A 13864-nucleotide genomic window follows, 5' to 3' on the forward strand; every position below is an offset into this window, starting at 1 on the left:
ACACACACACACACACACACACACACAAACATTTTTAACTGGGATCTTTTGTTGTTGTAATTATTAATCACTAAATGTCCTAATTGAAATCAAATTTACAGCACCTTTGGTGTCTTTATATCAACATCTTGACATTATGAAATGACAGTAGCTTGACACATGTATCTACAGCATAGACCTCTTACCATATAGTCTGGATGATTTTAAAGAAGAAAGCGTTGGCAGTATAGGCCTACATTTAAATGTGTTCCCTCAGCTTCACTATTCATTTTTAAACCTGGTTGTGTTGTTCTGGTTTCAGCAAGCTGCGTTTTCACTTCCTCACTGTTTAATAACCATCTTCTGCTTGACCATTTGTTTTGAATAAACTTCATGCTTATGTTACGTTTTTTTTAATGTAAGAAACCATCATCAGACTGACATAGCAACAGATTGACTGAACACCCTGAAGCTGCACACATGCGATAATACTGCCCCCTAGTGGCTTAAACTCCCACCACAGTTGCACCTTACTCCCTGCATAGCAACTTCTAAAGTAGTGTGCTGCCAACTGTTTCATTCTCCGTGGCTGTGGAGCTGAATGAAGATGCCGGTGTTAGTTACTGTCTTTCATACGGCTGTTCATCTTCAGGACGCCAATATGAACTCTGATGAAGAACTTCTGTTGCAGGGAAAAGGATGTTTGGAGGTTGCTTGTCCTTTTAGGGCAAGTTTACAAGAAGCTGTTGAGTTGAATCAACATGTAGAGCACTTAAGTAGCCAGTGTAAAACTAAAATACTAAAGAAAATCTAATTATTATTATTATTATTATTATTATTAATGTGCATGATTTTGAGTTTAAAATTGTGATGGAGATAAAGTATTTTATTATAAAATCACCCACATTTCCTTTAAAAATAAATCGAAAAGTCCGTCAAGCAAAATCAGTTTTGCCAAATAATTATCTGAAACCAGCTCTAGTGGTACAGACATATTTTCACATTTAATATAATCTAGTAAATCTGATGAGAAATATCCATTTAAGATGTTTCATGATTCATTATAAGTTAACGATAAATTGAGTGAACTGACCCAGGCATAATCAATCAATAACTTTTTTATTGGTAAGTAAAATATGAAAGTGTGCAGTATTCGTAGTTTATTCTCAGCCTGCAGTGTTTTGCAATGTTCATGATGCATGCAATTCTTACGATACGACACAAACCCTGCAGGGTACTGCCAATACATTATAGGTTTCATTGTTTCGAGAGAAAACGATTTGGTTCACTTCTCTCGGAGCCCAGTGCTTTCCAAACATGGAGTAGCATCCAACATAATACATTCTGGAAAATAGGGTCCAGGATTATGAAAGATATTTCCAATTGCAATGGACTGACATTTCTTAGAAACACTTTAAAACCTATAATAAAGCAGGGTGAACATGTAAATATGACTGGGGAGCTCGTTCAAGTCTGTGCATATTCATGGCAACTAGCTGCAAATTGTGGCTTCCATAAAGTAAACAAAAGTCCTTTGGTTTTACAACAACAACAAAAATCGTACATTTATCAAAAAACTGAAAAATCAAAAGTCATTATAACACAATATGTGTCTCAAAGTCACATCATTTTCACTTTAAAAGGAGGAACACAGGTCTTTGACAGTTTGAGGTTGACCTCAGTGTCTTCTGTCCATAAAATATCAGAAGCATATGGTGCACATCATAATAGCACCTCTGCTATAATTCTTTGTTAAACCACATAGCGGTGGTGAGTGTGGAGGAGCAGCATCTTGATTGACATCTTCATATGATGGTCTGCTGAGCCACAGCAGCAGCAGCAGAGTGAAGGGGACTTAAATGTGCAGCTAAGCTAGACCTGGACCTCCGGCACTGTTTGATTAACATTGCAGCTGCTAAGATCACAGCGCTGAACATGAAGGAAGCCCCGCTGAGGAAGAAAGTTGCTGTATAGTTTCCTGTCCTGTCCACTAACCAACCTAGAGACAGGGACACAGGAAATATGTTTTAAAGTTGAGAGGGGGGAAAACACAATAATTTCAGGTAAAGACTAAAGACAAATATATTATGTCAATCTAAGATGGCAGCTAGCTCTGATTCCAAGATGTTTTTAAATGTTCCAGAGGGACAGGAAAAATCAGGTGCACTGCTTTATGGCAACAATTTCACATAACAGTGCTATTCTCAGTACAACTCCAATGCAATAATCACTGTAAATATTATTTTATTAAAGAGAAGGGTGGTATCGTACATTTTGTCTAGATTTTGAGGAACCACAGCTAACTTTACAGATTAATTGAGAATGGAGCCGCTAATCATTCATCACATACAGTATATCAACTGTAGCATTGTTAGCGAATGAAAAAAACAACACTAACCTCCTATTGGTGGGCTGACCAGGTAGGGGATGCCGTGCAGGAAGTAGGCCACACCCAGAGCGCAGGTGAGGTGGGCGGAGCCAACCACATCAGAGGTCACCACTGGGAGAAGAGCTACGTACGCCCCGTCAAAGTAGCCGTAGAGAATGGAAAATGGCACCAGGAGTGAGAAGGAGTGAAGGAGGGGGATGAACATACAGCAGAGGCCCTCCATGCCTATTGCCAGCAAGTAGCACAGCATGCGATACCTCTGCAGACACCTGGATGGGGCAAGGACATTCTTTAGTATTGGGCTTGATTTTAAATACCTGTCAGTTATTTCACACAAATACACCGGTTAAACTGCTCACAACACTTACTTCCTGTCCGTGATCCATCCAAAGGTGATGTTACCCACAATGCCGCTGACTCCAAATATGGACATGAGGAAGGCAGCATGCTTGGGAACCACGCCCACACTGAGGGCGTAAGGCACCAGGTAAACTACTGGAGCGCTGCAGCCATATGCCAGGAACAGGAGGGACACAGACAGAATGATGAAGTTGGGGGACAGGAGAAATCCGTACTCTTCCTTGGAAACCAGGCAAAAAAAGCGAGTTCTGGATAAAGTTTTTGTTACGGCTAAAGTTTCAGGAGTAGGGAAAAGAGTCTGGTCTAAGTGATAGTCCTCTGTTAGTTTGGCTTCAATGAGTCCTAAATCCTTCAACTTTGTGTGCATGTCAGCTGCCTTGTTGTTCAAGTTCATGTTTTCCACCAATTTCAATTCCTCCAATGTGCTACCATTTGCTACTTTATGAACTGGGAGTTTGACCGTGCCTAGCATTGACTCTGTTAACTTGTTGCTAAATAAAATGCATTCCGCTATCTTACGATCTGCTATACTCGAATCAGGCAGGTTCCTTCTTAATAACAGATCTATTTTCCCCTGACCTAGTTTGTCGTTTTCAATTTCAAAGTTTGTGAGTGCTCCGTTGGCTATGAGGAGCCTCTGAGTATCCTTGAAGTTGTTTGTTTCCAGCTGCTTTGGCTTAACTTGGCTGCAATCAGAAGACTCTTGTTCAGTGTCTTTGGAATCCAGCACTGTTGTCATGCATTCTTTCTCCAGGTTTGCCACACTTTTCTCCCAGATCCTTTAGAGGGAACACAGAAAAAGAAGAAATACATTGAATACAACATGCATTGAAATGGCTCAAGAATTGAATTGGGTTTATCATTATTGTTCGTTCTAGATTTTTTTTTAAATATGCTAATTCACTTCCTGGCCAGAGTAACGTGAGAATAGCGATACCACTGTCATTTCGGTGCAGAGTTAGTGACAGGCTACACTTAGCTTAGCATAAAGACTAGAAGCAGAGAAAGACATCCAGCCTTGGTCCATCCAAAGAATATTCTAAATCTCTTCAGCATGTTTTATCTCATTTGCTTAAAGGTACTAGGAGGAACTTTTAAATATGTCTGTCTCATTCTTCCTCTGAAGATCACAAATGACATGTAACAGAAAAAGAAACCATCAGTGCAATGCATGCTATTCCTCTATAGTGTTTCTTAATGCCTTTGTCATGGGAAAGCTCACCCAGGAACAAAAGCTGGCATAGTAAAAACACTACCACTTTTGTCCAAAGGAGCCGCTAGAATTAACACACACTGAAAGTTCCTTGGAGCACCTTTAAATGTAAAAATCATAAGTTGTCATTTTACAGGCATAACTTTCCTGCTAGTTGCCTGGTAACCTCAGCGAAGTTACTGCTCAATGAAAAACCAAAACAAATAATGCCTTAATTACTGAGCCTTATAGGTGTCATTATAAGCTAACCAGCGTCTTGTTTAGCCTCATACTCAGTGCTGACACACAGACGACGGTATCCATCTGCTCTGTTATTAAGAAAGTGAATAAGCATATATCCTAAAATCTTGAACTATTCTTATGATTTGTTGGTTGAATAATAAGTCTAAAAACACATGTTTTGATAATAAGTTAATCAATAATTTAGCCAGCAAAAACAAAGAAGGTTGTGTTTCTCTTCTTAGTTTTTAATTTAATCTCTGGGTTCGGGTTTTCACAAACAGCTCATTTGTGACATTAAATGGAATCATCACTGGATCAATACATTTGTTCAATAAAGAAATACAATTTTCTTGCACCTCTACTATAAGAGAAAATATTTCTTCACATGATATATTTCTTCTCTCAGCAGTATAGAGCTGAGGACGTACCTTTCACTTCCTTTGGGTTCTAGTGGCCTCATTAGAGCACCACAGACACACAGGTTGGAAACGAACCCTCCCAGGACCAGCAGAGCTCCTCTCCAGGAGTAATGCTCTATAAGCATTTGGACTGCAGGAGCCAGAACAAAAGTCCCAATGCCGCTACCTGAAGATGAAGGGAAATTGGATTTGATGGGATGAAAGGAGGCAAGGAGAGTAGAGGAACTTCAAAACATAACATAAAGGATAGGAAAAAAATAAGTATGGAGAAGTTGAAGAGAGGATGGTAGAATAAAGTATGAATGACAAGAAAACAAAGCAACAGTTAAGTAAAGATGTCACTACCAGACATGGCGATGCCATAGGCCAGAGCTTTCCTCTCACTGAAGTACTGCCCAACCATCGCTATGGTTGGTGTGTAACTGAGTGCAAAGCCAAGACCTGTAGAGGACGGACAAAGGTGTTTGGATTCTGGCAAAACCCGCCCAACATTGCCAAATCTGAACACAATATGTTTGGTTGTCAAAAGGATATGACACCCTGATACAAACATGCATTACATTACTTTCACAGGACCATGAAATGTCATCAGAATTGTTAATTAAGTGCATCTCTCCCATACACACAAGTATTGGCCTCACTGAAGTAAGATAACCTCTCCTGGTTTTGTTATTGAACCGACTGCAAAGCTGGCTCTGCCCAAGTTGATGATGTAGGGCCTAATAGTGAGTCATTTTAGGTAGGCTATTTCTATGTATGAAAATCAGGACAGCTTTTATAGTTCCAGGCTGATTCTCAATGGGATTTAGAAGGCTCTTTAGTTTAACCGGTGTTGTGCCCAGGCTTTCCACTGCTGCATACAGATGTTCCCTCTGTCGAGTGAGTCCAGTATGTTTTACTGTTTGCTTTTTTTTACACACTCCACATAGTCCATTTTCATGTTTCCCAAGTTTTTGTAAGTCCCATGCGAGTCCGCAATGCCCCAGCCTCAGTCTGTTTATCATGACTGTATGCCTCCTTTCCTTTCCCAAAAAACACTGGCTCTTTGTGACTCTATTCTTCAAGCTGTAGTAATGCCTCCCCTTCTTTTCCTTATCCCACTCCTCCTGCCACACAGCCATGATGTTCTTTTTGATGATTGACCTACACTCAGTTAACCCCAGCCTTACTTTTAAATCCACATCTTCCCTTCTTAAAGCCCTTTTCGCTGCCCCATCAGCTAGCTCATTCCCCTCTATCCCCACATGAGCTGGGACCCACATGATCCCCACTGACTCTCCCGCCCGCTCAATCCTGTACATCAGGGTAAGAAGCTCCACCATGAGGTCCAACCTGGCTCCAAGCCCTCCCTCCCTCAATGTCATCAGCACTGATACAGAGTCAGAGCATATAACAACTTGTTAGGTCCCCATTTGTTATTTAGCCTTTCCTTTACAATGCCCCCAAATGTTGCAGTTCTCTCATGAGCTAACACACTTAGATCTATCTCTGGCACTGGTAGAATCCATGGTGGTATAGTTGGCCAGTGAACTACTACACAGGGGCCACCCTCTCCTCCCCAAACTCCATCCTCCCCATTTCCTCATTGACTTTAAAAATGAAACATTCCCTTTTCACTCTTGCTCCTCCCCGATCCCATGCACCTTCCAAAGACAGCTCCCCGACATTCTCCCCTTGATGTCCCCTTAATTTACAGATACACTGCATTGCCAGTTTAGACCTTCTGATACCCAATGGGGTCTCCCCCATTTCTACAAGTAAGGCTGCAATTGGGGTGGAACGGAAGGCCCCACAGACGACTCTCAGTGCCTTTGCCTGCACTACATCTAGTCTCTTGAGAATTGTTTTTGCTGCCGTCCCGTAACACAAACACCCATAATATATCCTCGATCTGACCATTGCCCTGTAAATCATCATCTGTGTATCATGGCCAGCACCCCGCAAACTTCCTGATAGAGACCGCATGACATTTATAACTTTTCCACACTAGCTCACAATACTGTCTACATGCTTTTTATAAGTCATTCTTTCATCACAAACTACTCCCAATAATTTAAACTCTTTTACCCTCTCTACTGCTTGCCCATACATTTGCAAACCTTGACACTCAGTTTTCTTATTGCCAAATACAACATATTTAGTTTTTTTCGTTGAAATCTTGAATCCCCACCTGCTTCCCCATTCCATTCTTTTATTTAATGCCTCCTGTGTTATGTGTTTGATGTTCCTGCCTCTTTTCCACACTGTTCCGTCGTCCGCAAACAATGAGAAACCAAACCCTGATCCAATGTCTTTAAAAATGTCATTCACCATTACATTAAATACAACTGGACTTATTACACTTCCCTGTGGTGTTCCATTCTCAATGCATGTGCCATTCGAAATCGCCTCCCCCACCCTAACCTGAATGACCCTGTTCTTTAAAAAGTCCTGTACCCAGTTTAGCATACGACCTCTAACCCCTGCATCATACATCTTATTGATTAGCCCCTCCTTCCACAACATGTCATAAGCCTTTTCAATGTCTAAAAACACTGCAACTACTCCCTCTTTATTTACCATGGCTTTCTTGACATCCGAATCCAGGGAGATCACAGAATCCATGGTATTTCTTCCTCTGCGAAACCCACTATGCATTTGCGTGAACCACCCCTCCTTCTCCAGTTTGTATACTAATCTATCTGTCACCATTCTTTCCATTATCTTACACATCACTGCTGTTAGTGCAATAGGTCTATATGACCCTGGATGCTCTGCTTCCTTCCCTGGCTTTAGAATTGGGACAACCACTGCCTGTTTCCAGGCTAATGGAAGCCTTCCTTCTTTCCAAACATTATTTATAAGTGCGAACATTTCTTCCACCACTGGATCACCTAGTCTTTTATACATCATAGCTTAAGCCATCCTTCCCTGGTGCTGTTTTCCCCCCATTTTTTATGGCTCTGCGCAACTCTTCCACTGAAAAGTACAAATGAACACAATCAGTGTTATCGTCATTCACCCCAAGTTTAGATACTTGTTGTCTTAGCGTTTCATTCCTCTTTCTAATACCTTCCTCCCCAATGTTTGCTCCCCTATGTACATCCTTAAACTTACTTTCACACATTTGGGCTTTCTCTATATCGCTCTTCGCTATAACTCCCTTTCCTCCAATACTGGCATTTTCCTTTTCCTTACCACTCCTGACATACGGTGAACTGCTGCCTATATTTCTCCAACTGATGTATCCACGCCCAATTTTCCACAATATCTTCTCAAACACTCTTTTTTTGTAACCTTAATTACTCTTCTTGTCTTAGCCCTCAGCCTTTTGTACTCTATCGCATTATTCTCTGTCGGGCACCTTCTTAATAGTCTATATGCACAGTTCCTATCTCTCACTGCTTTATCACAAGCCCTATTCCACCATGGCACACTTACTCTAGTTTTAGGGTTTTTCTTTAAAGGGATGCACTCATATGCACTACTTAATATCATTGAACACATACTGTTGTTCCACTCATCTATTGTTCCCTCTCCATTCACACTGTCAAGGCCACTATCACACTTACTAGAACACTTCTCCCAGTCTGCCTTCCCATAGTTAAAATATGTTGGCCTAGTCTGAACATCAGTTAACAAAGTTTTCCCAAACTTCAAAAGTATTGGAAAGTGATCACTACCCATTGAGTACCTGTCCATATTGTCCCATTCTCCTACCATTGCGTATTCACTGGATAACTAATGCTAAATCTATGCATGAAACTGCCCCCGTCTTAATTTCAAACCTAGTTGGCCTGCCATCATTCATACACACTAAACCATATTTGTCCATAAAATCCTCCACTGTGCTCCCATTTGTATCTTTCACCCTGCTTCCCCACAAAGGGTTATGTGCATTAAAGTCACCTAGTCAAATAACCGGTGCCCCTATCTGTTCCATAATCTCCTCCAAATCTGTTATGCTGACTGGCAAGCAGGGATTATAAAAGTTAACTAGATTTACCCACTTATTATTTTCCCACACCTTTACCACCACACACTCTAGAGACAAATAAAATGGCACCCTCTGGTACTTCACATCAGATCTTATAAACGTTGCACACCCTCCTCCTGCTTTCCCACTTCGGTCCCGTCTAATACATTCATACCCTGGCACCACAAAGTCCAAACAGGGTTTGAGCCAAGTTTCCTGGATACACAATACAGCTGGTTTATACTCTCCTTTAAAAACATCAACATATCTTTTAAACTCTTGGCCATTTGTGATAAGGCTCCTTGCATTCCATTGCAATAAATAAAACATAAACAAATTAAGTATCTTCATATTCAGTCATCTCCATGTCCCCTTCTTTACCATTTCCCTCACTCCTCCTACCGTTGCCCCTCCCTTCTTTCTCCCTCCCTCTCTCGTGCACCTCAAGCTCCTGCCTCATGTACGTGTGCAACTCCTCTGGGCCCATTACAACCTTACGGCCGCCTCCACCACAATTTTGATAGCATCAGACCTTTTAGTAATATTCCTTGCTGCCCACACAACATCTACCATGAATGCTAGAAGTGACTGTTTTTCGTCTGTCCGCATTATATCCCCTTTTCCTGGCAGCGGGTGAGCACTGGTCCCCACCAGCCTGTTAGCGTCCCCTGTGCCCTTAACTTGTTTTATTGCCACTGCATAAGACATATCCTTCCCAGCTCTTACTTTATCCACTTCCACAGCTGTTATATGGGACTTACACCCCCTGAAGGAAGTAATATGGTTACCACCACAATTGCAGCACTTTGTCTTCTCCACCTGGCATTGTTTAAATGCCCAAAACGTTGGCATTTGTAACAACGCAATGGTGGACGTCTGTACTCTCTCACTGCAAAACTCATACACCCTAGGAATACTCGTGCTGGCATGGTTTCTTGCTTGAAAGTGAGCAATACAGCTGTGCCATCTTGTTTGAATCTGCGGGCAGACTCAATCTCAGCTCCCTTTAAATGTTCAATTAAGGCACTCTCAGTAATGTCAGGGCTAATGTAAACTACTCCCTTAAAACCTCCACCCACAGGAACAAAACACTCAATTGGCCTGTTAAGTAAATGGCGGACTTTCATGGCCTTAGCTTTATGACCCTGTGTTTTACAGAAAACTAGAATATTTCCATTCCTCAGCATTCTCACATTGAGTACTCCTCCCGTTTTATCTTTTATTTCATCCGACAATTTGAGTGGATTTAAAGCTTTGTAATTTTTATCTTTGAACTTAACAAGAAACTTGTGTTCTCCTTCTTCCTGAACCTTTGAAACCTTCCGGCTGCCTTGATCACTGTCTCCCTCGCTATTTGATTCATCAGACCTGTCCCTTTTATTGCCATCATCCTTCTTTTTGTTGCCCTTTCCCCCTTGGCCACCTCCCGAAGCCATCCCAAAACTATCCCCTCACGGGGAAGCAGGCTACCTTCCTGTTAGGCGTACTTCAAAATAAAAGTCAGCTCACGTCTGTCCAGTGAAATGCAATTAATGTTTAGCCAGTGAAATGCTTTTACTGTGAAGCCGTAGCCTTAATGCTCCTTTTGTGTGAACAGTAACTTAAAGGTGCTGTAAGCGGAATGGTTCTTTTAGCTAACTTCCTGTCAGTTACTGCAGTTAGCAGTCCCCTCGCTCGTCCCTACATCACCACATAAATGCACTGCGGTCTTCAAGCAGCAAGTTATCTAGCATCATCTCAGATCCATAAGTGTGATAAAACATGATAAAAACATCAAAACAGACATTGGGAAGGATTTCGCCCATTATAGGCGCATACACATTCACCCATCTGTTGCTCTGGCGTGCACCGGCAGTGAGACCATGGAGTGTATATACTATACATGAGTGAGACGATTGTCGATTTGTAGCGTTCTTTCTTCTGATTGGATTAAAATGTCGGGATACTCCAATAAGTGTATTTGCCGATTACATGCAAAGCAGCTGACTGATAGATCGGCTTTATGAAACGCGCACATCATGTAAGTGATCACTGTATGAATAAAGAGCGATTTTACACTTATATTAACATAAATAAACCGCTTACTTCACCTTAACCGCTGCGCACTGAATAGATAGTGTATTTTTAATGTAGCGAGAGCCGTGTCCCTGGCATATAGGTTGTGACACACGTTTATTTTGATAGAAAAAACGGCAGAGCACAAATCTTTCCCCAGTCAAAGTGGTAAGGTCAACTATGAGCGATTGGCCAGTTTGGGATTCACAGATTGCACACTTCTGAATCTGGTAAGCTTTTCATGTCGGATCTGTGAATAAATGTTTAATTCCTGCCTTTTGGCTTTTTATGGGAATTTTTTCTTCTTCAGTTCCACAGATATCTCAATATATATTGTAGATGAAATGTCTTGCAATATATCGAATAATATGAATATCGTGATATTATCGTTATCGAGAGCCAAGTATCGTCAAAGTATCGTATCGTGAGTTACTTGTATCTTCAGCATGAGTTTTTATCTTCTTTTCAGCCCTTGCGTTCTTACGTTCAGAAAATGTGCTTTGGGAGTTAACTATTGTGTGTCCAGCCTCGCAGAAAGCCCGAGTATAATGTGTGGTGAGATAATAATAATAATAATAATAATAATAATAATAATAATAATAATAATAATAATAATAATAATAATAATAATAATAATAATAATAATAATAATAATAATAATAATAATAATAATAATAATATGTTTATATATCGCTTTTCTTGCACTCAAAGCGCTTTACACAACAGTAAGCAAACTAAAGGAAAATGTGAAGTTGATGGGGCTTGGGTTGGTGGGTGATCTAGGGGTAGGCAGAGGAGAAGAGATGCTTGTTTACCTGTAAGGATGCCCATGAAGATGTATAGATGTGTCAGACTGGAAGCGAAGGAGCTGATGACCAGACCAGTAGAGGACAGCAGCCCTCCCAGGATCACTGTAGCTCTGCAGGAGAGACGGCTCGCAAGGAAACCTCCCAGGGGAGCTGGAAACCACAGTTTGTGCCGATTACTCATTATTGCACTGACTGGTGGTTGAGCAGTTGCATAAGTAGTGGACTCACACACAGCAATTCCCATATATGAAGGGTATAAAACTTCAATGTAACCATAGACTTTATGTTTTTATATTGATGTCTGTATGATTCGTCTGCAGTCTGTCAGATGTTATACCCTGGGCCTTTCCACATGATTACTATTTTACGCCATCTATTTTCTTCAACGATCAGTGCAGGTTGTATACTTTCTGGCTCTGGCTGTAACATAATCTTTTCCATCAAATAACATTTTATCATTTTCAATTGACATGTGCATTTATATCAAAATACAAATATTGAAAGACACCAAGAATCCATGTTTTTCACTCATCAAAGGGATGTAGTTCAAAATGCTCAGTATACACAGTTTTAAAGTATAATTGAAACACTTCTTGAAACTACACTCAACAGAAAAATTGGTACCCCAACCCATACAAGGGTCTTTTTTGCTTTCCGAAAAATAAAATGGTCTTCACTGCAGCATTGATCTGCCTTGAGATACCACTGTGGCCGGTCTTACCACAGAGCATGGTGATGGAGTCGATCAGGCTGTGGATCCAGGAGGTGGTGGAATAGTCCTTCTCAAAATGCAGTTGGAACTCCACGAAGAACATGGAAACACATCTATAAATATGCAGGGAGCGGTGGGATTCAGTGCATTTTCTTAATAATAAAAGCAGCACAAGAGTAATACATCTACTCTTTTCATAGAAGCTTTAAGCCTATATTTGCTTTTGACATGTTGTCTTCTTTCACACAACACATGATTCATTGGGGTTAGTTATGTTTTCCCATTTGTTTGAAACAAGACTTAATGAAGAAAATATCGAAGACAATATTGCTTTAAATAATGCGATAAAATAGTGACACTAAGTTTTCTAAGGCTATGGCATGGGGTTAGGTTTACTTTAAAATAACTTGTTTATAATGTAAGATATCTGATATCAAAGAGTGGATGAAAGATGATCAATCAATATGTCTGAAGTGACAGTGTGTCTGCAGGTCAGAATGAAGATGTGTCACATAACAAAGTAGTCAATTTCAAGGTTACTTTTTACTGTCAGATGAAAAGGATCTTAGATTGTGTTAGGATTATGTCCAAGTTGATAAACTACAGCTGAGCGAGGTGTTTATCAGTTTATGGCAGTCATTCATAACCACCTGTCCAAGTGCGCTGTCCTCCCTGACCCGTTCTTTATGACTCATTGTCTATTATGTAACAACAGAGAGAGCTCAGCACACACAGGTCTCACGGCATCATAACCGAGCAAGTCAAATATTTGTGAAAGCTGAGGCAAGAGACACTTCCCACAGTGCACATTCAATTGTAAAAACGAGCAGCATTCATTTGACTTATTTTATCACGACACCTCATGCAAAGCTGCTGTTTGCTCTCTCTCTCTCGCACCCATGCACAGGAATGTTAACTAATCCCTCTTAAGCAAATGAAATGTTGGTCGCAACAAATTGAAAGTAAAAGGCATTATTTCTTATGCAGTTTTACAAGTATAAGATTTAATTCCTTTATTGATCAAGACTTAGGTTAAACATTAAGGTAGATATGGTTATGAAAGTAGATTAGATTTTGTATCCAATGTGTAATGGGCACAGGTGGTATCTTCCCCAGAATGATTGGGAAGCTCAATGTTTGAAAGAACACATTATGTAATAGTATTTTCTACAATTTGGTAAAATGATTGAGATGCTGCAGCAACACAATTCATTCAACTCAACAAAGAAAGAATTCAATAGGTTAATTACATATTTACAACTCTATTATGATGAATCTCAGTTAAATCTCTGCCTTGTCCTTCTCATTTTTGTGCATTTCTGAACAAATGTATAAAATGGTGTTGGCAGCGGAAATCAGATGTCAGCACCATAAAAGCTGAGTTGTGCAGAATGTGCTGACTATGCAAAGTTGAAGGATGGAAACATCTCAGCAGGATTTCAAAGGTCTTAGTGGAAAAATGAAATGGTATTGCTGCAGTAGCTTGTTAGTGGCTTTAACTTTGTAAGCCTATTGGGAGCTGAGTCTTGCCAAGTAATAACATAGAGGTTTTAATGACCCAAGCTAAGAACATGAACATGACACACACACACACACACACACACACACATTTACCTGGTCACTGCCCGGATACAAATGGTGGCAAGGAAACAGCCAGCGACGATCATCCATCCCCAGCGACCTTCAGGTGGGGTGTTGACCCCCGATCCCCTTCTGCTTCCCATAAGCTTCTCCTCCTTGGTGACTGCCAT

General features: G+C 40.7%; 1 protein-coding gene across 1 annotated transcript; it reads right to left on the reverse strand.

The window, feature by feature from the left end:
* Positions 1-1784: 1784 nt before the first annotated feature.
* LOC307257103 (monocarboxylate transporter 12-B-like) lies at positions 1785-13864 on the reverse strand (the record flags this gene model as incomplete). The annotated part of the gene is made up of 8 exons (XM_080036237.1): positions 1785-1978; positions 2378-2637; positions 2737-3507; positions 4592-4748; positions 4928-5023; positions 11408-11551; positions 12123-12226; positions 13728-13864. The coding sequence occupies 8 exons, from the start codon at positions 13862-13864 to the stop codon at positions 1785-1787; spliced, it is 1863 nt and encodes a 620-aa protein (XP_079892363.1).

Source organism: Ammodytes marinus, assembly GCF_949987685.1.
Source record: "Ammodytes marinus genome assembly, chromosome: 11".
Taxonomy (NCBI): Eukaryota; Metazoa; Chordata; class Actinopteri; order Uranoscopiformes; family Ammodytidae; genus Ammodytes; species Ammodytes marinus.